The 23,565-nt window shown below is 36.8% G+C and overlaps 1 protein-coding gene across 1 annotated transcript in view; it reads left to right on the plus strand.

Moving 5' to 3' along the window:
* Window positions 1-18,809, plus strand: part of LOC140339231 (adhesion G protein-coupled receptor A3-like) — a gene marked incomplete in the record, with an annotated part of 362,860 nt that extends 344,051 nt beyond the window's left edge. Inside the window, 2 exon segments of the mRNA XM_072423819.1 lie at window positions 14,227-14,322; window positions 17,040-18,809. Of these exon segments, the coding sequence (XP_072279920.1) occupies window positions 14,227-14,322; window positions 17,040-18,255 (1,312 nt within the window).
* Window positions 18,810-23,565: the final 4,756 nt, after the last annotated feature.

Here is a 23,565-nt window from a genome sequence, read left to right on the forward strand (position 1 = left end):
GGAACTATTCCCATATGAGGCATTTTTAAAATTAATATTTTTGCATTTAATCCATATATGACCAAAATTCAATAGTGGATGAATGGGCCAATGCTACCATGTTTTCCTGTAAGAATGACTGAATTCTCCCTGTGCTCTGGTAGGCTTAAATGCCTAAAATCATGTAGAATCTATGTAGAAGTTCTGAATGCAGAATTAACAACATCCAGCCAAATCCGTATGACACTAAAGCCTCCTTTGAAATAAAATGAATGTCTTACACAATAGCTCCACGCTTGCTCTTAATGTTCCCATTGAAGATCTTTGAGTGGAGTAATTCCCTCAGAACATGGCATGTCACACATAGGCCTGTCAAGTTGAAAAGCCTCTATGTGCTTCTATCACATTTTGATGGTGCTCCATGCTGTGCCGGGCCAATCTTGTGTTCTGCATTATAGTTAGATCCTGTGCGGGGAGCTCAATGTACTGCATCCCCTCCAGCCGGGAAAGAATACCTAAATAGGTATTGCTTAGTTGCAGCATATGAGATCCCTTCAACTCCTACGCAGCATTCAATTTCTCAAATTCCCTTATCCATGGGCAGACATTGCAGGTGTTTGATTATTGTGTTACAAATCTAAGCTAGATAATAGAAATACATGAAAGAGTTGCATATTCTGCCTGTTTAACTTGTGAGTAATTCATAGAGTAATTCCTAGCAAACTAAAAACTACCATCAAGAGAAAAATGGCTGCCTTTACTTTTAGCGTACAAGCAGCACAACATCAGCCTGATATTATGTGGTCTAAAAACAAGATCTTGAATCTTATCTATAGCCCTTAATACATATTAAGATGACAGTGATATTCAAGATAATTGTATCCTATATTTTATTTTATTATGTCAAATATATTAAAATATTGTCCGTATTAAATATTAACAAACAGATAAGAAAAATGTGAGATCCGCTCTCTTTGTTTCAAACAAGTATCAATTTTCCTCAAAACACAACCTACAATTAGATGGACCAAAGCTTGCAGACCCCGTTTTTTTCTTTTGCCAATGAATGGATGCTTCACCCAAAAAAATATTAAACTAATAACGTCACAAAATAAATATGTGATTCTCCCATGATCCACAGTAATATAATATTTAAAAGTAAAGAATCATCCAGTTGCAACATAGTAAGGACATTTTCTCTCTTACATTTTATTATTGAGATCTGTGTAAAAAAATATTGAAGCTACTCTAGATTATAGAATGTTAAAAATGGTTTTGGTCCAGTTGGTAGTTTATACTGTATATTCTCATTTGGTACAATAAAAGTACCTTGGTATTTCTTAAAACTCAAGGACTGGTCTGTGAATAGTCACATTCAGAAATCTTCTGGCCATGTTTCATATGTGTACATCCACATTAAATATATGCTGTATGAAATCTGTTACTCTGGCTCAGATGGTTTTAATCTTTTTACCATTAAACTGGCACTTGTGCTTTAAAATGGCACATGCTTTCTTTGCAGAATGTATGCGTCTTTAGGCTCCAACCTGTTTAGATTATTGCAGGGAGATGAAAATGTTGAGAAACAGAAGGAGACTTTTTATTGCTGTCATATGAAGTTGCAACAAAATTCAGGATTCAACAAAGCTGAAATGGATAGAAAAGTCAGACTCTTTAGAGTCTTCTATTTTTAGAAATGTGACAATGGGTAGAGAAAAGAAAAGGACAGCCACTTCACAGCTCCAGCCAAGAAAACAATTTTAGCTACAAAGGAAAGGAAAAAATGAAAAACTGTCCAAGACGTCTACACTTTCTGTACAAACTAGGCTATTTCCAACATTAGGGAATGAAATACGGAAATGGAAACTATTTCATACATCATTTCTAAAAAGTAGAGCAGAGCTTATAAGCAACATGCTGGATTTTAATTACCACTTTCTAGTGCAGGTAAAAAAATTGCAAGGTATGGTTAACAGGGATATAGAATGGGAGTGTCTATGGCACAGTGAGATAGGTAACAAGCAAAGGGATGGGCCGCAGCAAGGACTTACCCATCCAGCATTGATTTCTGTACAGGTAAGCGCTCCTAGAGAACCCTCACGTCACATGGTATTGTGCTTTTGTTTTCTAGGAATCTGGGAACTCCTGGCTGCATGCTTGCATTTCCACATTCTTAGGAAACTCCATGAATAGGGATAAGATGAACTGCCAAATTCTATTCTGTGAAATTCCAAATTCTACTCTACCCTACATTTTGTACATTTTACATTGTAATTAATAGGTAACACTTTTCTTATTTGGGTCCTCTAAATAAAATAAACACAACACACACAAACTTTCATTTAGATAGTAAAGGAACATTAATCTAGAACTTCATGTCAAAAGTGCCAACCAGCCATCTTGAAAAACTGAGCCCATCAGGTAGACTCTACCTCAACTTTACTTTTAAATGAAAAAGCTCACCGAAGAGTTATCTTCTTGCCATAAGCATCTCTGTATACTTTGTGTTATTAATTAATGACCCCTACTGTTAGTTTGAATATCTGCTTCTGTTTGATCACAAAATACACCCCTCTCTCATCCTGCGAATTCTCCAGCAACCGCCAAGATAAACATCCGCGGCCCTTTATCACAGTCATCCCTGACGCATGTTCTCGGAATGTTTAAGTGTGCAGGTGTAGAATAATGTGGAAGAGAGATTGGCAATTCAAACACGAAATGAGATGCCGCAGACAGCCATTATGATGCAGCAGCAAGAAAATAGACTGCAACCCCAAGGAAAAATGCTTTATATTTTTAATAGTCAACATTATTTTCTTTCTTACACCACGCACACAAGTACCCATTAAACTACCTAATTGTTTTGTTCATTTATTGTTTTTACATATTTTGAAATGAGTGCCATAAAGGAAAATCACTGGCAGACTTTTTTTATTGCTTCAGGGGCCTGTTCCCTATAGGTCCCTGAAGCATCTACTGAAGACATATGTACAGGAATTATAAAGCAATATAGCTTCCACGAGTAGAGGAAAGCTCCACTGTTCTGTAGATTTTTAGTTATATATAGGAAAACAATGTTTTTACAGAATTATTTGTTTATTTATTTATTTTAAATATTGGCATGTTGGCACTTAAAAGTCAAATATAAACATTTAGCATTCTGACTTAGAGGCCACAGGGTATCTACTTTTTAAATTTTTTTAAGTTTAAATTTGCTTGCATTCATCTTGGATGCCCACAAGTCAAATTTCTAGTTTTTGGTAGCTGCTGCTTCTAAATAACCCAAAACTGAGTTTGTTGGTTAGTATATTCTGTATTCCAAACTTCCTTAACTTAAGCCTGCGGGACCTGGCCCTTCATGCCTGGTTCCTTCAGAATTATGTAATTAAAGGATGTTTGCCAAAATAATTCAATACCCAAGGTCAAAATTTTAGCCACAATCCATCATCTTGCAGAGCAACCCTACCATTTTACTGGTTGCCCCTCCTAGTTTACCTCTCCCCCTCATCTCAGTGCCTACCTGACACCTTATTCTTTTAGTCATAATGCTCCTCATCCTACCTCCGCCTCCACTCCTTATGCTGCTCCTACTTCTTACCCTCACTGTGTCTTCCTCTCACTTCCGTTCCTGGGCTCCGTAACCTTCCCACTTCCATTCCTGGTTGTGATGCCCCTGTCCCTCCTAACCTTTCTAGGTTGCAGCAACTTCCTCTATTTCACCTTAACCCCCATCCACACCGCTTTCTTCTGACCCACCTATGCCTCCCTATCTGGTCACAGAACTTACCTTGCCCTAAACAAATCACAACACATGTCTGGCATTAAAAGCCCCCAGTTATACCACTTCCATTAGCCACCTCTCCCAGTACATTATGTTCTGCATCTAACATTTAGTCACAGTGCCTTCCTCGTAACATCCATTATTAAGTCTCTTTTTACACCTAACGCTCTACCCACATGAGCTCCTCAATCATTTCATTAGTGTAAACAGCTACTATAGAGCAATACACATTCTAGAGCAGTGGTCGCCAACCTCTTTGGTCCTGCAGACCACTAAAATCACCGGCTCCCGACCGCACATGCGCCGGGAGCCGGGTGTCACTCAAAAGGGGGAACCTTCCCCAGAATTAAGTCATCATGACATAACCCCGCCCACTCTCCCATCGCAGGTCAGAGCCTGCAATGGGAGTGGACGGGTTGTGTCCAGAGGCTTCCCCGAGCCTTGGAACTGTACTGGGGACATGGTCCGTGGATCTGACCGGTGTGTCCCCCTAGCGGGGTCCTTCTCCTGACCCTGCTTGGGGATGCATCGGCCAGAGCCCCAGACCACCAAAATTTTCTCACAGGCCACCGGTTGGCGACCGCTGTTCTAGAGGCTAACTGCATGGTTCTCTGGCCACCTTTTCATAAAACATAAAGTGCAAAAGTGGGTTGAGCTGACATTGGATGAAAGCTACAGTCTTAGGTCTGTGAACTTTGAAAAAAATTGAAAAGAATACAACATACTACACTCAAGTCTAACGATTAGCTTTGTTCATCAAACTTACTAAACTATTAGCACCCCCCCACGCACACACACACATACACACACACAAAAATTAAAGAACATACACCAGCCTGCAATGATTCTGGATGGTGTCCATCACAGTGGTTGCTAGCAGTGCTAAACATAGGGAATCCAACCAGAATGCACCCCAACCCATTGCTCAGATCATGGAATTTCCAGATTTGCTGGGAGGCAAAATGACTGTTCTCTGTTGCCACCCAGAAATGTCAGAGCCCAGGGGTGCATTTTGTACTTTAAATACAATAATACTATATACTATCATTGGCCATTTAACACTAAAAGCTTTGTGTAAACACTAATCTATGTCTTCATTTTATTTTTATTTTTTTAGACTATGGATACATTTTATTTGCCTGTTAAACACAAGCCCCAGCACTTTTATGCTCTTTAGTTTGATTTATATGTGGCAAATTCCAGTGCTATACCCTAAATTTAGAATCCTGCTGTTCCATCTATTTTATCCTAATTATATACCAACATGACTAGCCACATCAATAAAGCAACATTTTGTTTGTTAAAATATTCATTTATTTGATTTATTTTCAGATATTTAAATATGTATTATTCATACATAAGCATACATCTAGTACATTTAGTATTTTAACTGAACTACTTATTAACCAACTTATTAACCATTTTAAAACAAAGTTTATTATGTCATTTATCATGTTTGTTAAATATAGCAATACAAAACATAAATATTAAAAATATATTTATGTATTACTTTAGTTTCTCCTCAATGAACTCTGAACATGTAACTGAATTGTGTTGCCATCTGCAATTCAACTGAGTAAAAGGTCCAGACTTTAGTGGCTACATAGTTTCTTCTATGTCAGGGATTTTCTAGGTTGTGAAGCAAAACTCATGATGACCTCTTTTTGTATTCGGCTTGATCCAATTTTCTTGATAATTTAAATAGAATCAATATTAAGATGACATCCCTGTCAGTTGAACTTCCTATTACATATTCCCCTCCTCACAGGCTCCCTGCTTCCTCTCCCTGCTTTCTGTATGAAGTCCTTGGCTATGTTGACCACTGACATATATTATTAATATTATTATTGTTATTAACCTGTATCTATAAGGCACAGACCTATTATCCAGCGATTTTTGGTGCATAGTCATGTTACTAAATGCCCCTCAAAGAAGGGAAAAGCAAATTACCCTTCCACTATGTTTTGGGACACATGATCTACATTACATTCCAAGACCATGAGTGTAATTTCTCCTTCTTTTGCAGCTTTAACAGCCTGCGATCTCCTGGGAATTTGAACATATTGTATAAATATATATTTACTCTTCTAGAAATATTTATTTGTACATATATGTGTAAATGAATGTCTTTTCTGCTAGTAGTATGATAACATTCCCATGTAATTGCTTTAGTACCTCAAATACAAAAAAGGCATCATTAGAAATAATTGAAATAATAAAACAACACACAAATTCATCTATTGTATTTATGGATGTAGGGTACTGGTAAGTGGTCACATTATTACTGTTTGTCCAACAAATGTACAACTATCATACGATTAGCCCTTGGAACCGACAACTCAAACTCCTGACCATTAGAGAAGGTCACCTTTATAAAATATGATCAGTTTCATGGCAAAATGCACTCTGAATCAACGGTCAAATGCGCTATTTAAATACATTGAACAGCTGTTGTTTGCTTGCTGATGGGTAATAATTGGGTGATGAGATCTGACATCCCAGTGGTTACTATAGACCAACTGTGTGCTGTAGTTATATTAATGAAGGGCCACCAGTAATCAGCATGTCACAGAAAACTTGGAGTATTTCAGCACCTTTGCTGACAGTAAGATTTTCTGTACAATACTGTGAATATATCAGCTGTTTTAAATGGAATTTTTGACACAGTTCATCAGCCTCTGCAGTAATTTAACCAAAAATGCCACTGAGTATTAAATATGAATGAGTTTTCTCTTGAATGGCAAAAATCATAGCTATGCGATGCATTTTGAAGCCATGAAAGCAGCATGCACGGGGAGTACGATACAACATTAGAAGACGAAGAACAAACATTTATTATGGTTGAGGACGGAATTGCCCAGAATGTATTATTTAAATTTGACCTAAGGGCTATGCTAGCATTACAGCAGACACAGAATTGCTATGTCATGCATGATGCTTATTGAGAACCTTTACCCTCCTGTGTACAGTTTTGTTTATGCAAATAGGAGCCATTGGCCATTTTTTCTAAAGTGCACCTGTTGTTCTACTAGCCACTAAGACTCAAAGCCTGATCAGATATTCTAAAATACCACAATTTAAAACAATGATGTTTATGATTTCACATTTTCCCCTTAATCATATAGCCAATGATATGAAGCCGTTTTATTACCACTTAATCACTGTATGATTTATGGAAAACTGTAATACAATGTTATATGATTTTTTTACCATAAAAAACAAAAACCAACAGGAAAAGTGTTCATAAATCAGATAAGTCATGCAAAACAGGATTGGGACAAGGAGAGAATAGATTTCTAGTTCATAGTTCAAACAAGAAAAAACTAAACTTAAAGCGGACCTATAACCAACATATTTACTTTATGTAAGAGGGTAGATAACCCTTTTTATATAGGTAAAAATAGGCTTTTTTTTTTTTTTTTGAAGGGGGAGGGAAGCTTCCTAACAAAAGGTGTTTTTTACTTTAAGTTTAGTTCCGCTTTAAATGGGCGTGAGAAAGACATGGACTGCCATATGTGACCATCTCCAGAAATTTTTAGTTGCCTCTCTGCTATTATAGTCTATTGACTTCAGAATTCTTGAAAAAAGGGGTTATGCAAAAAGGGAAATAACACAAAGCTTTTCAGTAATAAACACAATGCCACAGTTCTCCTTTCCTGTACCCCCCTAAAATTTCCCAAGATTGGCTGTACTACTTTACAAACCTAGGGATTGCTTTTATTTTACCCTACAAAACATATTTAAAGTCAGTCTGTCCTTTTGGTTGCATCTTTTATTCACTTACTTTGTTTACCTCTCCTGTACACTGGGAATTTTTGCCTTTTCCAAATTTTGCTATCTCCAATTATAATTAAATGTTATCACAAAGTAGCATACCTGTATAACTTCCATGTTTTTGAGTCTCCCGGCTATATACTAGTTTCAGGGCAACAATCACCAGCAGCAAGGCTGAATGGGCACTGATTTTATAGTGTATTGCACAGGGGTCACAAAGTGGCATCTAACTTTTCACAGCAGTGTTTTGCTTCAAAACAGATTCCCTTTAAAACTGGTTGTTATGATAAACTCTCATATAAGACTTGTGCTTGCGCTTTCCTTATAATTACTAATTGCAAGGCCCTTTTCTTTTAATTTATTTATAGGGGTAATATATTAATTTTGTATCTAGGAAGCACACACAAAATACTACCTATAATGGAATTACAGGACAGATTAGATTTAGGAATGGGTGATGGGTTCTTAAGAGTAAGAAGTATCATATAAATGATGAAGTCAGATTTATACATGGCTTAGTGTTGTATAGAATGCTAAGGCATGGTAAGGTTTTTTTCCTTTCTTTTCTGAAAAAAAAATAAACCATCAGAAGAGGTAGGCACTTTAAAGTCTAGGCATTTTTTTGGTTGACCGGCAGTTCTCATAGCTGCTCTGTCATACCAATAAGCCAATCAATTTTAGGATTTTTCATGACTGTGATAGGGCTTAGTTCCCACAGGCCGTGTTTTTTGGGCCGTTTATTAACAAATAACCTAAATATTAACTCTTTTAATAAATAACCATAAAATAACCATAAATAACAATATATAAACACATAATCAACAAATAATACCAACTTACAAATAATCACAAATAACTGTAACCAATATATTAATAAAACATCTTTCCTAAACACACCCCCTGGTTACTGGTCCTTGAAGGCCCCACTATTGTAACCCCTTGCACATAATGGTGGGTCTGCACCACCGTGATATGTAATGCTCCCAGCCGCACCTCAAGCCAGGGAACGATACCAGCGGCACTCGCAGCCCTACCACAAAACAATTTAACGCTCCCAACAACAACCTTACCGAGGGTCCCATACCATAGATGAGACCCTCACCCCCACTGAAACAGTCCAATACAACTCCTTCCCTCGAGGACCTCACCGACACAAAACAGGGCGGGCGGGTGGGAAAAACTTCCTTCCTTCTCTCCATCACGGTGAAAAAAGACCCTCCCTTTCCGGCTCACCCCCCTTTTCACCCCTCCCCCCCCCCCCCCCCGCACGTCACTCCCGGCATACGAATTCAGCAACTCCCCCCCCCTTCTTTATGTTAACTCTACCCTTCCCCTGCCTGCTCCCATCCCTTCCCAGTCATGCACGCCTTCCACTGATTTTTCACTTCGTTCTCTGCTCCAGGCCTCACTGGAATGTATTTTTTGGGGGTTCTTCCACTTATCCACACCACATGAACAAGATGTCTACTTCCCTTATCTACTATTCATCTATAGTTGTGTGTTTACAATATTTTGTTCTTGTTTATTATTTTCTGTGTGTGTATGAATATATATATATATATATATATCACATACATTTATGATGTTCGCAGACATTTAAATTTTTTTTCACCCAATATTTTCCTAATCTCTGGATTTATGTGATTTTTCTTTATCTAAATTGTTGAATAATGATGAAAAAGGTGCTAATTAAAACAGCATAAACAATATTCTTTATCTTTCCATTTATAAAAGATAAAAAGGTTTCAGAAAATTGAATTCTGATCGTTGCCATGTCAACGTTATTCAATTTCTCATCGTATAAATTATATTTTTATCGGATTGAGAGGGGACATTATAGAATTCCAATGTGTAGCACAGAGATTCAGAACAAAGAAGAATATTGTTGACGTTGTAATGTATATTTCCAGATATTGCAATACAATACAGCTTCTCCAAGGCTTAGATATATAGAGGGAGTGGAGGCAATGTCCACAGTCAATCACATCTCAGATAAACAAAGGGAATATCTAGCAATTGAATTGTTTGTAAATGATATAAATACACCCAGAGTTGTATTCATAAGGCACTCATGGCAGAGAGCCTACAGCTAGAGAGTAAATGAGAATGAGAAGAGCACCCAATCATATTGTCACAGTTGGTTTACTCTTTTCATTGTTCAGCTAAACTATAAGCACTACATAAATAAATATGAATATTTCTATTGAACTTCTCCTGAAAATGTTCTTGATGGAGTCTGGCTTCATTATTTTCTATAACAACCATAGAGCTGATGAAGTCACATGACACTCAGGACTCAGTGTGCACTTTTTCCAATCTGCATAACATGCAGGCAAATGCTATTTTCCAAATCATTCAACACATTTTTTTCAGTATAGAAAGAACTTTAAACGTTTATAAAGATAAAAGGGACTTTGAATGTCAAAAGCCTCTATCTCCTGGTAATTTTGTGTTCTTGCAAGTTTAATACCACTTCAAAACTCCTCCCTAAACCTAGCCCCTAACACTAAAACTGAGCACAAGAATTATTGACATTTATAGCCTACACCTCTATGCAGAGATCTCAGCACCTGAAATACTAAGGCTAGCACAATATGTTTTGCTTTTCCTGCTAAATTCTATACAATGTCAGCTAAGACGAGGATAAAGATGGTAGATGTAATTGATCATCCTTTGACCTTATATTCTTCATAGCCATTGTTAAGAGCTCTGCTCTCTTTCTGTCTCATATTGTTTATACTCTCTTGCTTTCTAACAAGCAGCTAAATATTTAGTAATGCAGCATCTCGTGCTCTGAACATACAGGTCACAGACCTGTATAATACATGACTAACCATAGATGGATATGGATCCAAGCATGGATATATGACTAAGCATGGATGGAATACAGCTATGCAGCAAACATTAATCATTTCTTAAAGAACAATATAATCACACTTTATTTAGTTCCCAAAGACCTCCAAAGTTTCTGAAAGCAGAGGACATATAAAAAAAGGATGGAATGGTCAAGGTTGTAAGAAACACATGATTGTGGGATAACAGAACCTGCAAATCTCCTCTTACTAACATACCCAAATCCCTTTGCCCCCCAATAAGCATACACTTAATTTTGGTCAAATGGCCTGCAGGCCTTTTATTATCAAGATTATATTAACTCTCATCCAAATTTTATAATGGCATACCAATTATCATAACATCCCAATAAACATAATACAACCAAACCAACATAAACATAACAATATACTTACAGATTCTTATTCAACATCTTCCCAGGTTTATGGTCCTCCAAGACATTACCCACATCAATTGGGATATGTGCCAACCTGATATTGCTGCTCCCAGCCGCACCATTACCCAGCTCAGGGACCACCCCCAGCCCATCCCACACTCAAACTTAGTTCACCTCCTTTTTATACCATTTCGGAGATAGGTCCCCCACCCCATTTATATTGACATCAAAAAACACTGCCCAAGAGGACCTCAACCACCAACCATCACCCACCATATGCAATCACAACCTTGAACCTCTGCAAAAATCAAGGGAAGAAGGGTGAGAAGCCCGCACTAGCTCAGATAAATTTTTTTAATGACCTCCCCTCTCTAGCCCCTCACCTTTAGGACCTCAGTCCCCACCCTTACCTCCGCCCTTTTACCAGTCCTTAAACAGATCCCTCTATAACCCTAAAAAACAATTAACTTTTTTTACCTGTCTAGCCTGCTGTTCTTCCCATCAAGCAGGACCTCCCCTAACTCGCTCCAGGCCTGTCTATATTTGTGTATAAGTTTATAAAAGCCCTAATTAGTAAAAATACACTAGTTGTGTAACTGTACGTTTTAACAAAAAGATGCAGATGGAGGATGAGAGTCCACAATTTGCATCCTACCTGACTGTTGTGACCATGAAACTGAAGTTATGAAATCAAATGTGGTCAATACTGAGCCTTCACAGCAATTTTCCCATATGCTAGCTTAAAATAAACTAAAGTAGATGTCAACACGATCACGAGAATCTCATGTAAGCTTTAGCTTGTAAATGTAATGCTTAAATCTGCAGCTTTAATGTAAATAATACCTACCATGAAGGCCCCTGTTCTGACACTTCCTTTTAGACGGTGACAAAGCTCTGTCCCCATCCTCCCACCTTTGTGTGTTACCATGTTTTTTAGGCTTTTGATGGAGACTACAAGTGGCTGTTTGAACATACACAGAAATGCTCTGTCATTGTCACCATTAGGAAATTCTACCAGAGAAATTCCATACAGCCATCACTAGACTGAACAGAAAGTGGCTTCAGGAGTGCTAACAGTGCTAAGATACACAAATGAAGAAAATTGAGCAAGACAAGTATTTAAAAGAAAAAAAAAAATGTTAGGATTTACTGTACATCTAAAAGTTCCACTTTTACAAATATTTTATCTGGCAGGTCAATAATATTGTGAATTACCTGCCTAATCAGTACGGGAAACTTAGCAATCCCAGCTTCCGTTGCGTGTTCTGGGGATGACTCCCATGCTTACATCATCCTGGCATGGCCAATCAAGATAGCTGAAAATCGTCTCAAGGAGTAAAAGAAAAGGAAGATGGCGCCCTGCGACGGAATACAGATAGGTGAGTTGTGTGGGTTTAATTCCAGTTTAAGGCTTCTTCTTTGTATAGTATTCAACTGAAGTGGTATATACATATGCACCCTTTATATGCACATTATCCACACTCCAAGCAAGACTAATATCCACTTTAAAATACTTATAGTGTAAACGGGACATTTTTTATTGCTGTCAAAAGATGAGGAATGTAAAATAAAGATAAATTACATTTGATACACATTTTAGAATTACAGTTGGAATTAATGATGGCTAAGGAGGAGGGATAAGGCAAAGGCTAAAAAGCCAATTAGCATTTAGATAGATGAATAACCGGTTTCCAGATCAAAGTAAGATTATTGCAGGTACCACAGCTGCAAATGACATTGCTAGGAACATTCTGATTAGTTTACACAGCAGATTGGAGAGATCATAATTAATGAATAATGTTGGAACTGAATTAAAATGATGGAATTTTTTTTCCTGATGTTTAATCTGTGCTGACTACTAGTGAGCGATTTATGGGAAGATGAGATACAAATTACTATATAATGATACAAAACCGACAACTATGGGTGTGTAAACTGACTTTGAATCTGCAAAACTGACACATCTCTTAAAATAGAACTACTGTACAGAAAATTGCAAGCAGGTAGGATTTATTCTGTAGCAGGGACAGGCAATTCAGACCTGGCATTGTTTGAACTTTTCAAAAGGGTAAATGATTTGGCATGTAATTGATACTGGAGTACAATACAAATAAAAATGTCATCACATGCCCTAGTGCCGATCTGTCAGAAAGACTGAGAATAAATTTGACTTAATCCCCAATATTAGTGTGCTGTACTGCAAATGTGTTTTTGTTCTAGAAATTATGCAGTAATTAAAAGGATGTGAAAAGATGCATATATACAAAAAACACATATATATATTACACACCACTTACTTTTTAAGTCAATCAAAACCTTTATAGGCTTGCTTTTGTTTAGCAATCCAGGAAACGATGTGGGTTTGATATGTCAATGATCGGTCTATTGGTAGCACACATTAAATGTTCATTGTAAGTGTCTGTAATTTCAGAGCTGCTTACTGCATTATTTTAGGCAGTATGTAGCAGTACTTAATTATCTGTATGAAGGCTGAAAGAGTGTTGAGATAAAAGTTGAACAATTTTGTTAACAAGTAGTTACAGATAGATGTATAAATCAAAATCTACAAAAATCTCAGCTGATATTGTACAGTACAATACAGTACACAGAGGGAGAACACACTGGTTCAGATTTAATTTATCATGTTCAATGAACTTAGCTTGATAATACTGTACTGTGATCCACCAAAATGATGGAATACTTATCTACATACATTATTATTATTTATAATGTACATACTTATTACGCAGAGCTTTAAAAAGTCTATAGCCCTTCAAATGGACGCCAAGGCTCATGGCCCTACCATAGTCATATGTTCTTTTTTAAATACAGTCTAAGGTCAATTTGGGGGGAAGCCAATTAATCTAACTGCATGTTTTTTGGGATGTGGGAGGAAACCCACAGAAACATGCGGAGAACATTCATACTCCAAGCAGATAGTTCTCTGGCCAAGATGTGAACTTGGGACCTAGAGCTGCAAAGGCCATTGCACTAACCACTGAGCCACTGTGCTGCCCTGCCAGCTATTTATTGAAATTACAATATTAAATCCCCTCCTGCAAATTAGGTAGACTATAAACTAATTTATAGTGGGTGTAGTCCATCTGTATAAATTCAGCAAGTTACCTGATAGGGTAAAAGGATACATGGAATGTTAAGAGGAGTTAAAACTCTTTAAAGTTTATAAAACTATCTTTTCTGTATTTTGGGTTCTAAATGGTTGTAAAAGTGTTCCGAGCTACTTCACCACCAATAATTAAAGCCCAGACTATAATGGGGAATACCTGCAGGATTAAAAACTGTGGTCCCAGAAAAAATGACAGAGCACCGATATAGCATGGAAGGGACAGGCAGAACCAGAAAGTGCTTTTATAGAGAAATATTATACACATGGACAAGTGTTTTCTCCACAAGGAAGTGAAACAGAAAACTTTAATCAATGAAATGTGTTTTGTCTCCACAGGTTCTATCTCATTAGTGGAGGAGTACCTTTTATTATTTGTGGAGTCACTGCTGCAACCAACATAAAAAACTATGGGAATGAGGACAATGCACCATAGTAAGTAACTGATCTGAACTGAAATTTCTGTATGATCACAGTAGGTTTAAACCTACCTCCATATCATTTTTTTGTGAAACCCGTGTGACTTTTTTTTTGGTTTCATTTTCTTCTGTTTTTTTTTTGGTTATCTTAAGAACATACACAATAGTTATCCACTTTGAATCAGATACTTAGATCTGCAAAACTTGTAAATCCATCAGAAGTTGATGGGTTTATTGTATGGAAAAAATATGTTTCCACTTAGATAGAATAGTACTAATACTTTTTAGTACTTCATAGTACAAAATGCTGTGGCATCCAATATTATTCTTCCAGTATAGAATCAAAACAACTTCAATCATTCAGCTTGAAAACTTTTTTTTTAAAGTGGACCTTTAAATCCCCTGTTCCTAGCCTTGAAAATGAAACATAAAATACACATTTTGTCATACAGAGGCAAACTGACATCTGCATAGATTAGTAGTAGTTTGTACAAACAAATCTGGCTCTTGGACTCTTATAGTTTGAATAAAAGTTGTTACCTCTACAAAGACCTAATAGTCTAGTTACTTCTACTAGACCTACAAAGACCTACAATGAACTGCTACTAGTTCTTCCATATACAAAACAAAGTTTACTATCTGCATATAAAAACAGAAAATGCAGAACAAAAACTGTAAATTACCAGCATAGTGACCAATAATAGTGGAAGTGGGGGCAACGGATCAGGGCATACACCTAACAGTTTTTTTATGTGTACCCTGTTCATCCCAGATTGTTTACTGGTTAAATATTTGAAAACAAAACTACAGAGAATAGTTAAAGAGTCTCAACCTAGATCATGGATACCCTCAACTATGTGGCAAAAATATCACTTAGCCTCACTGTGCATCCTGGGAAAGCCAAGGATTGCTAATACTAACGGAGTGTGCTCCCAGAATGTGTTCCTAGTGGAAGGCATTCCAACAAGATTTGGGATCCTCAGCTTTCCCAGGATACAGAAACTAAGTTAACTGACATCATAGACTGTGGGGGGAATGTGAATGTATCAGCTAGATCCCCAGACTGTGGGCAGACTATCCTGAAGCCTCCACAGATTGACTTTGCACATTGCACACTGTCCTGTATGCAGGGTTTGGGACAGGGCAGAACATTTTACCCAGCATACACAGGCAGCAGACCGCAGGTATCCCAGCATGGTGTGAGTAAAAAAAAGGAAGAAGGGTTATTCCAGATAAAAGGAATTTATATATATGGTGAAATGTTGGAGCCAGTGAACTCTTACAAGGAGGTATTACTAGTAGTATATTTTATATAAAGTATTTTTTGAAGTTCTTAATATTTATAGCACTAGGTAAATGTTTTTCAAGCATAACAAAAAATGTAACATAAAATGGAATGTTTTACATAATGCTGCAATTAGATACTTTTTACTTAGGGTTTTTTCACTTTTTAATTGGCTATTCTCAATTATAAACCATGAAAGTTGGCATAAAGCAATAAAGCACCCCCAATGTATCACTTTTATCACTGTGGAGAAGCTGGAGATTCAAAGTAAGAGTCCAAAAACATGGAGTCTGTCAATAATTATATTCAGGATATTTAAGATGACCCGTAACAACATAATAAGCAGACTGCTTGTTTACTGTTGTTGTAAAGCAAATTATGTATTATGGTGTCTTCAAATATTGTAGATATTACATCAAAGGAAAAAAACAGAAAAACCTTTGTATACTTCCAGCAGAATTAGACTAGCAGAGCATTTTTGTTCTCCTTAGATCTCCTGAATGCTGGCCAGGATCAATCAGTCTTAATTTAGAGGAGAACTGCAGGCAAGCCACTAAATACAGTAACATTATGAATAGTTAGCACACTGACAAATATACAAAGGAACTGTATAAGCAATCTAACAAATCATTGTATGCTAAAAACTTGGGTATAGATATAAAGTAGTATATGTATTATTTATGTGTGTATTAATGTGCATCATGTAAAGACAAAACTAATCATTAGTGGGATGCCACTGCACATACAAATGCAAATTACTCTGTTCTTTTACAAATGCAAAAGAATAACTAGTAGTAGATAATTTTACTGTATATGCTATAGTTTTCTTTTTATTAAGTATGATTTTAAAATATATTATCCAATGAATATTTATAGGTAACTTAAGTATTCAGCAGATTTGCATTTATCAATACTTATGTTTTGCAAAAAAAATCAATTGACACCTTCGTTTACCTGGTAATAAAAAATATCTGCTACTGCTACTTCATGAAAACTGCAGAAAGTGAAAATGGGAACTGTAGTTTTTTTTTTTTAATGAAAAATTGTACAAGAATTTTTTTTTTTTTTTTTTTGCCAAACAAATCTGTTTTTTCCATTTTGTTTTGTTTTTTTGACAGCCATAACCTAGGGAAAATTATGGTGCTGTGATATCGGCACTGAGAAGAGTAATATCCAAAAAAGTTTAGTTTTTCATAGGGGAAAGAGGGGTTCAATCCCATCACCATATCTGTTGCTTTCCCTGTTCTGTAGGGAAGTTTTCTCTTTCCTTTCAAACTATCCATCATGGGAAATATGTTATTAAATTGGAGATCCTTATAAATGATATAGCCAAAAAAGAAAAGTGAATTTATTGAACCACAGAACCTCTCTGGAACTGTGCAGCTTTTTCTTTGCCTTATTGCATACAGTCATGTTCTAACACCGGCTATATTTTCTCACTTTCACAGCTGTTGGATGGCTTGGGAGCCCAGTCTGGGTGCATTTTATGGCCCTGTCGCATTTATCGTTCTGGTCACCTGTATTTATTTCCTTTGCACCTATGTGCAACTAAAGCGGCATCCTGAGCGGAAGTATGAATTAAAGGAAAGGACAGAGGAGCAGCAGAGGTTGGCAGGTGGAGAAATGGGTCACAGTCACATGGCTGAAGCTGGGCCAGTTGCCCAGGCAACCTGCTCCATGATTTCATCATCGTTGCTGGAAAATGAGCATTCGTTCAAGGCTCAGCTCCGAGCTGCTGCTTTCACTCTTTTCCTTTTTACAGCAACCTGGACCTTTGGGGCTCTTGCTGTATCTCAAGGGCATTTCCTGGATATGATCTTTAGCTGCCTGTATGGAGCATTCTGTGTAACTCTAGGGCTCTTTACCTTGATTCATCACTGTGCAAAACGAGACGATGTTTGGCATTGTTGGTGGTCCTGTTGTCCGTCCAAAAGGAATGCATACCCTGTGCCAGTCAACGCTCGACAAAAAGTTAACGTCAATGGAGATGCCCAGGGGCATGCAACCTGCATTCAGGAGTCACCATGTCCTAATAAATCTCCCATGTACAATCACCCTTCTGTGGGCCATTGCAAACTCACCAATTTACAAGCCGTTCAGAATCATGTAAACTGCCTTTCACCAGTTACACCATGCTGTGCAAAGATTCACTGTGAACAGTTAATGGAAGATGAAGCTCACATCCATGTACATAATGAAGGTGCTTTCAGACCCAACATGCATGTGCATAGGTGTCTAAAGAGCAGAACTAAGCCACGCTACTTCAGTCGACATAGGTCAGCCGCAGAAAGGGAATATGCCTATCACATTCCTTCTAGTATTGATGGGAGTATCCATAGCTCGCACACGGACAGTCCGCATAGTACGCACGAGGGCCACACAGGCCACCGACGGGGCTGTTGTGCAGCCAATGATTACCCTACCATCAGCCAACCGGAGAGCAGCGATGCAAGTACTGCAATATTTAGTTGTGGCAAAATGCCTGACTCAGATACTGTGCACCATACTCACTTTGAAATGCAACCAAGGAGACAATCATTTCCTTTTAACACAACAAATCCCAACGGGGTACCCAAGGGTAGCATGCACGAAGCCATGATCTATAGTTCCGATAATACAGGAAATATAAAAACAGGTCCGTGGAGAAACGAAACTACTGTGTAGTTCCGGGCCTAGCTCACACATTTCTCCTTGCGCTGGTGAAAAACGTATGCCATGTTTTATTTTCACTTGTTAAGTGTATGTACAGCACATCAGTACATGTACAATGCTTGGTTCTGTTTTGTTCATAAAAAGAAACCAATAACAATGTGGCAATTGTGAAAACAATGTTAAAAGAGAAATAATAATTGTGTATTACAAAGAACCATGAACATGATGGTGGAAAGTAGATTGAAGAGGCAATATCCTTTATGTTTTGTTAAATCCTGAGGTCTCTTTGTTGTGCATTTAAAAAGCAATTTGGCCCAAAACAGGTGTTTGCTTTTTAGGAGGAGTGGGGGAGTTTGATCCTCCATATACAAGATTTATTTCCATAGGCTGGTGACATTAGTAATAAGTCTTCAAAACTGTGCTTAGCCCATCACGGCTGTGAGAGTGATCTACCAAACCAATGATCTCTGGAGATCAAGTCTGGTCCACCCTTTCAAAATCCATTTTGTGGAGCGTGTTACTGTCAGGTTAAGACAATAAATTTTTACAATCCTTTCTGTAATGTCCTACACATTCTGGTGAGATCTTCTATATCTTCAATATAATTTATTTCAATGTTTTCTAAGAATGAAAAAAATGTAATTTTTGAGTAAAGGTGACTGTTTTGTAAGCAAAGCCAGAGAAAGATAAATGTAGCTAAATTATTCACTAGCAACTGTCCATCAAGTCAAGAATTTAGATTTGTGCTTGGGATGATGCTAGTACTAAGTAAAGTGGTAGGGTAGTCATTGATTAGAAATGGCTGCTCTCTCTGAACGTGGTATATTTTAAAACTAAATCCAGGATTCACTTGGTGAGTCTTTTTTTAATACCATTTCCCCATCTAAATTTACTAATTAGTAATTAAATTAAATATAGCCCATATTCTTTATATATAAATGCAAAATTAATATCATAAAAAATAGAAATGTCCCCGATTCAAATATAGGATAATTACCCCAACTTCTGCTCACATGTTTTTAATTTTTGTGACTAAATGATAATTTCAGGTGGCATATAAAGCTAATAGTAGAATCCAACCCTAAAATACACTTTTCCTTCTATAGATACTTCTGCATTTCCCTGGCCATATGCCATTCTGCCAAATACTATAAAAATTAAAACAGGAATTTTACAACAGGGTGGTTAAGGTGGGACCGTTCTGTAATAATTTACAAAGAGGTACTAATCAGACCAGAAATTTATATTTTTATGCAAATCTATTTTAAAGGGAATCTATAGTATTATATTTATTATCAATATTTATGTTTTATGTTATTTGCTAAAAAAAAGACAAAAGTTTATTACTTTAGGCAATAAGTTGAATAAAGAAATGTATTCATAGGACTGTGCTGGGCTTTCATACTAGTAGCCCTGTATGCTTTGTACAGTAAGTGCCATACTTTAAACAACATAACAACTAGCAATTTTTAGTCTTGTAAACCTTGAAAAAGAAAATTAGAATATTCATCCCCAAAGCTATTATAGTCTTCCTTTAAATCTTACTAAATCCGGCGTGATCCTTCATGAATATTGACCAAGAGGAGCAAATTTGTTTCTATCTCTTTCTGGAAGCATGCAAACCAATTAGACCTGGTTTCATCACCTTGTACCTAAACCATCTCCAATCCTCTGACATCTTCACACTTTTAGCTGTGGTCTAGTTTTTTTCTATATTTCTGATTTGACTGATTCAACATTTTGCTGGTAAACTCTCATCTAAAAGAAGATATTATTGTCCTTTAAAGTTTTCCACATAAATGAGGTTGAAGCAGATGATACCACTCTGGCACACATGTAGGTCTTTTTAAGTATTAGTTGGATTTCAATCTGTAGAGGAGTGATATTGCCTCGGAATGTCTGCCACCAGCACTCTAGAATCACCTATTGTCCACTCAACATTAGTCTCTCTCCATGTTGGAGGGAAATGATAGCTAATGTGTCTCCTTTTCCATCTACAGTGTTGTATTGGTTGTAATATGCATGACGCAAGTCAGGATATTCCATTCGTTGTTTTTCAATGTTACATGTTTAAAAAATGCAGTAATGTTAAAGACTGTGAAAATCATGTTGGTATTACTCTAGAGCATTATGACTCAACAGAAACTCACCTCTGCACTAGTGTAAGTGGCACAATCCTTCGTATGAGGTATTATAAACTTTGATTAAACTCACTCAGATGTCTTTGCAAAGCATGCGGTACCCATTGTATGTGACACTGCGCACTGTGCTAAAAATTGTCTCCACAAACTTTACCATTAGCAAATTCACATGTGTTCAAAAAGGAGCTTGGACAGTGCTGGTTTAAGAACTCGGGGCAGAATGCTTCTGAAAGATGCACTATAAGTAAAAAGTAATTTAATAATATTCAACTTTCTAAAACTGAGGTAATTTTGTTTAGTCCATCTTATTCAGTCTTCCACAAGTTAAAAGTGCTGCCTTATGGTCTTTTGTTAGCTGTATTATCAAGAAAAGCTTCTTCTGTGCTTATTTCTAGTTCCACTTTGGCCTGTAGTTTCCTAACCTCAAGACTAAGCCCTGACCCATTTGACTACCCGAAAAGTAATTTAATGGCTAGTAAGGACACTCCCATTGAACAGGGGGATGCCAGATGGCGAAGTTAAGTCATTGAATTGAGCCCCACTAGATAACGGATAAATAAATCATAGAGAGACACAAAGTAAGCTTTTCTGGATAATAGTGGTAAAAAGCAAGCACCCTCCTTATTAAAATGGAGTACAGGCCCACTTTAAGGAAGAAGAGTTTTTGCCATACTGCACTTAAAACATGAATGAAAGGAAGAATCTGATTGCTGAACTAATCGTAAGATTTTTCGAAACGTAAAGCCAAGTGTCAACATCTGTTGTGCCTCTACTTGGTAGGCATGACATGGACAGAAGTTCACATTAAGACAAACTTTTTGGCTCACTTTATCTAAAGTCACTGTGACCTGGATCCTGGTGCTTTTATGCACAGCACCAGTATCCAAGTAAACCAATTTATTTTTCTATAAAATACAACTTCAGTTTTTTGTATTTGTGTTTTGGCCCTCAATCCCTCCCCCGCTGCTGTTATTTATTTTTGTCCATTAAATGTTCCTGACGGTCTCATGAGCCAAAGTAGGGTTTGTGGGCAAGAACTCATCCATAGTTACATTTGTGTTAAGGAATTTAGGAGTTGCAGAGGTCTTAGAAGATTTTAGGTGGCTTCAGAAGGTATCTATGTCATGGATTCAGGTCACGTTGGACAGTTTGGTGAGCCAAAAGGCATTGACTTGCTACATTAGTTGCCTTGTGCTGGTTTTCAGTTTTTGAATATACAACACACTATAGTTTAGGTATGGTAAGTTTTTCCTATTCTAAATATGTATTACCGCATCGTACTTCATTTAAAATGGCAAGCCAAGGCACATCTTAAGGTGAGAAATTTAAAAAATATGTATTTCTGAATATAATACAATTGAAAAGCAATTGATTAAACCGTTGCTGGCTGCTCCCTACGCCTTCACAAGTACATACATATATAAAGTATAACATTAGTTTTATGTAAGCTTTAAAAAAAAAAAACAATTTGAAGAATAAGTACAAATTATATAAATTACTAAAGAGGGTGGATTGAGGACACTTAGATAATAGAACATATTTAAGGAACTGCAAAGCCAAATATACAAATGATCAAAGAAAAACCAAAGATTTGCGTTTTTTACCTAGTTCCTTGTTTTTGACTATTTGTACAATTATCCACACCATCACCTGGCTCTCAGTCTGCTTATCATGTTGCTGACAAAGACACATTGTTACGACCATTTTATACCTTTGTGTTCGAAAAAGGCCTCCATGTTGTAATGTTAGTATGGAATTCAGCAAAATGCACCTTACACAGGGCTGAAAAGCAATGTAAGTTAAAATTTAGTCTAAGATATGAATTAAAAGTATTCTAAACTTTAAAAATTAAAAAATGACCTTTTAATATCAACAGTACAATATTGTTCTTTTAAAGCTGTATCTGTAAACAGGATTTTAAAAACAAAGTGGAAATCTTTAAACTTTTGTTAGGACCTCTTCCATTTACATGCCTGTTGACGTAAGTAACAATAATTATTTCATTGCAATGGCACCTGCCAGGGAGTGGGACATATAAGACAGCAAGTAAATCTAAGTTCTTGGAGATGATGTGTTGTAAACAGGAACAATGGGCACGCATAAGGATCCGTGCAACTGTGACAAGGGCTAAATTGTGATGGCTGGATGACTAGGCCATAGCATCTCCAAACCACAGGTCTTGTCGGGTGATACAGTATTTGTCCGAAATAAGTCATGTCAGCCCTGCCGGGCCAGTAGTCTTTTTTAAATTACTCAAACCTAGTCTATCCTATTATCCACATCATGAAGACTAATTATTTTTGAGTCCTAAGATAAGAACTAGAAGAGATTATTAGTCTCTTTGAGATAACAGAGGAAGTTTGCAAATGATAGCTCTGCACCTATCAACAGATGTCACAAAATGCTTTTGATGGAATATTTTTAGATCATAAGGGAGAACATAAGAGAAATTTGATCTGTTCACCTAACTTTCACTAAAAATCACAGACACCCAAGCAACTAGTATTTTCAGGAGAAAATCAGAAATTCCAGCCCTAATATTTCTCTTTGTACAGATTACTTTCTGTTAATGTACATTACTTTGAATGCTGGTATTGAAGTATATGGTATTTGAAGATGAACTTTGTTGTGCATTTGAGCCCACGGAAGAAAAGCACACAATCCTTAAACGTTATTCTGGCCAAGGTTCTTTAACAAGATAGATAGCATTGCTATACATCTCCTGAGCAGGACAGGCTTACAACAGCAGTATCTGCTCATTGCAGCAGAAAGTTGAGCAGTGCCAAGCAAGTTCACACTGCAAATTTAGTTACAATTACAATTTATGAGGGAGGAGGGTGGTTTAATGTGCAATGCTGTCAATTGTGATCCTAAACACTACAAGTTAAAATTTTAAAATCAACTCATAACAGCCTCTTAAAAATTATATTTCTATTAAATTATACATGAATGAAATTAATTTTATCTACAACACATAAAAGCGAATACATGCACTTCATTTTTGAGTGGGCTTTGAACTTGTCAAGGGATAGTTTGATGTGCTTTACCATTATAGTGCTTACTATCATCCATCAGATATAAGTATATTATACTAAACAGTAGCCCTGCATTATAAGTGAGGATACCAAGGGCCAGTCTACAACTTGAAGCGTCAATAATAAGAGTAGCTTGTTGGTTTCGG

This window comes from Pyxicephalus adspersus, chromosome 10, assembly GCF_032062135.1.
Source record: "Pyxicephalus adspersus chromosome 10, UCB_Pads_2.0, whole genome shotgun sequence".
Taxonomy (NCBI): domain Eukaryota; kingdom Metazoa; phylum Chordata; class Amphibia; order Anura; family Pyxicephalidae; genus Pyxicephalus; species Pyxicephalus adspersus.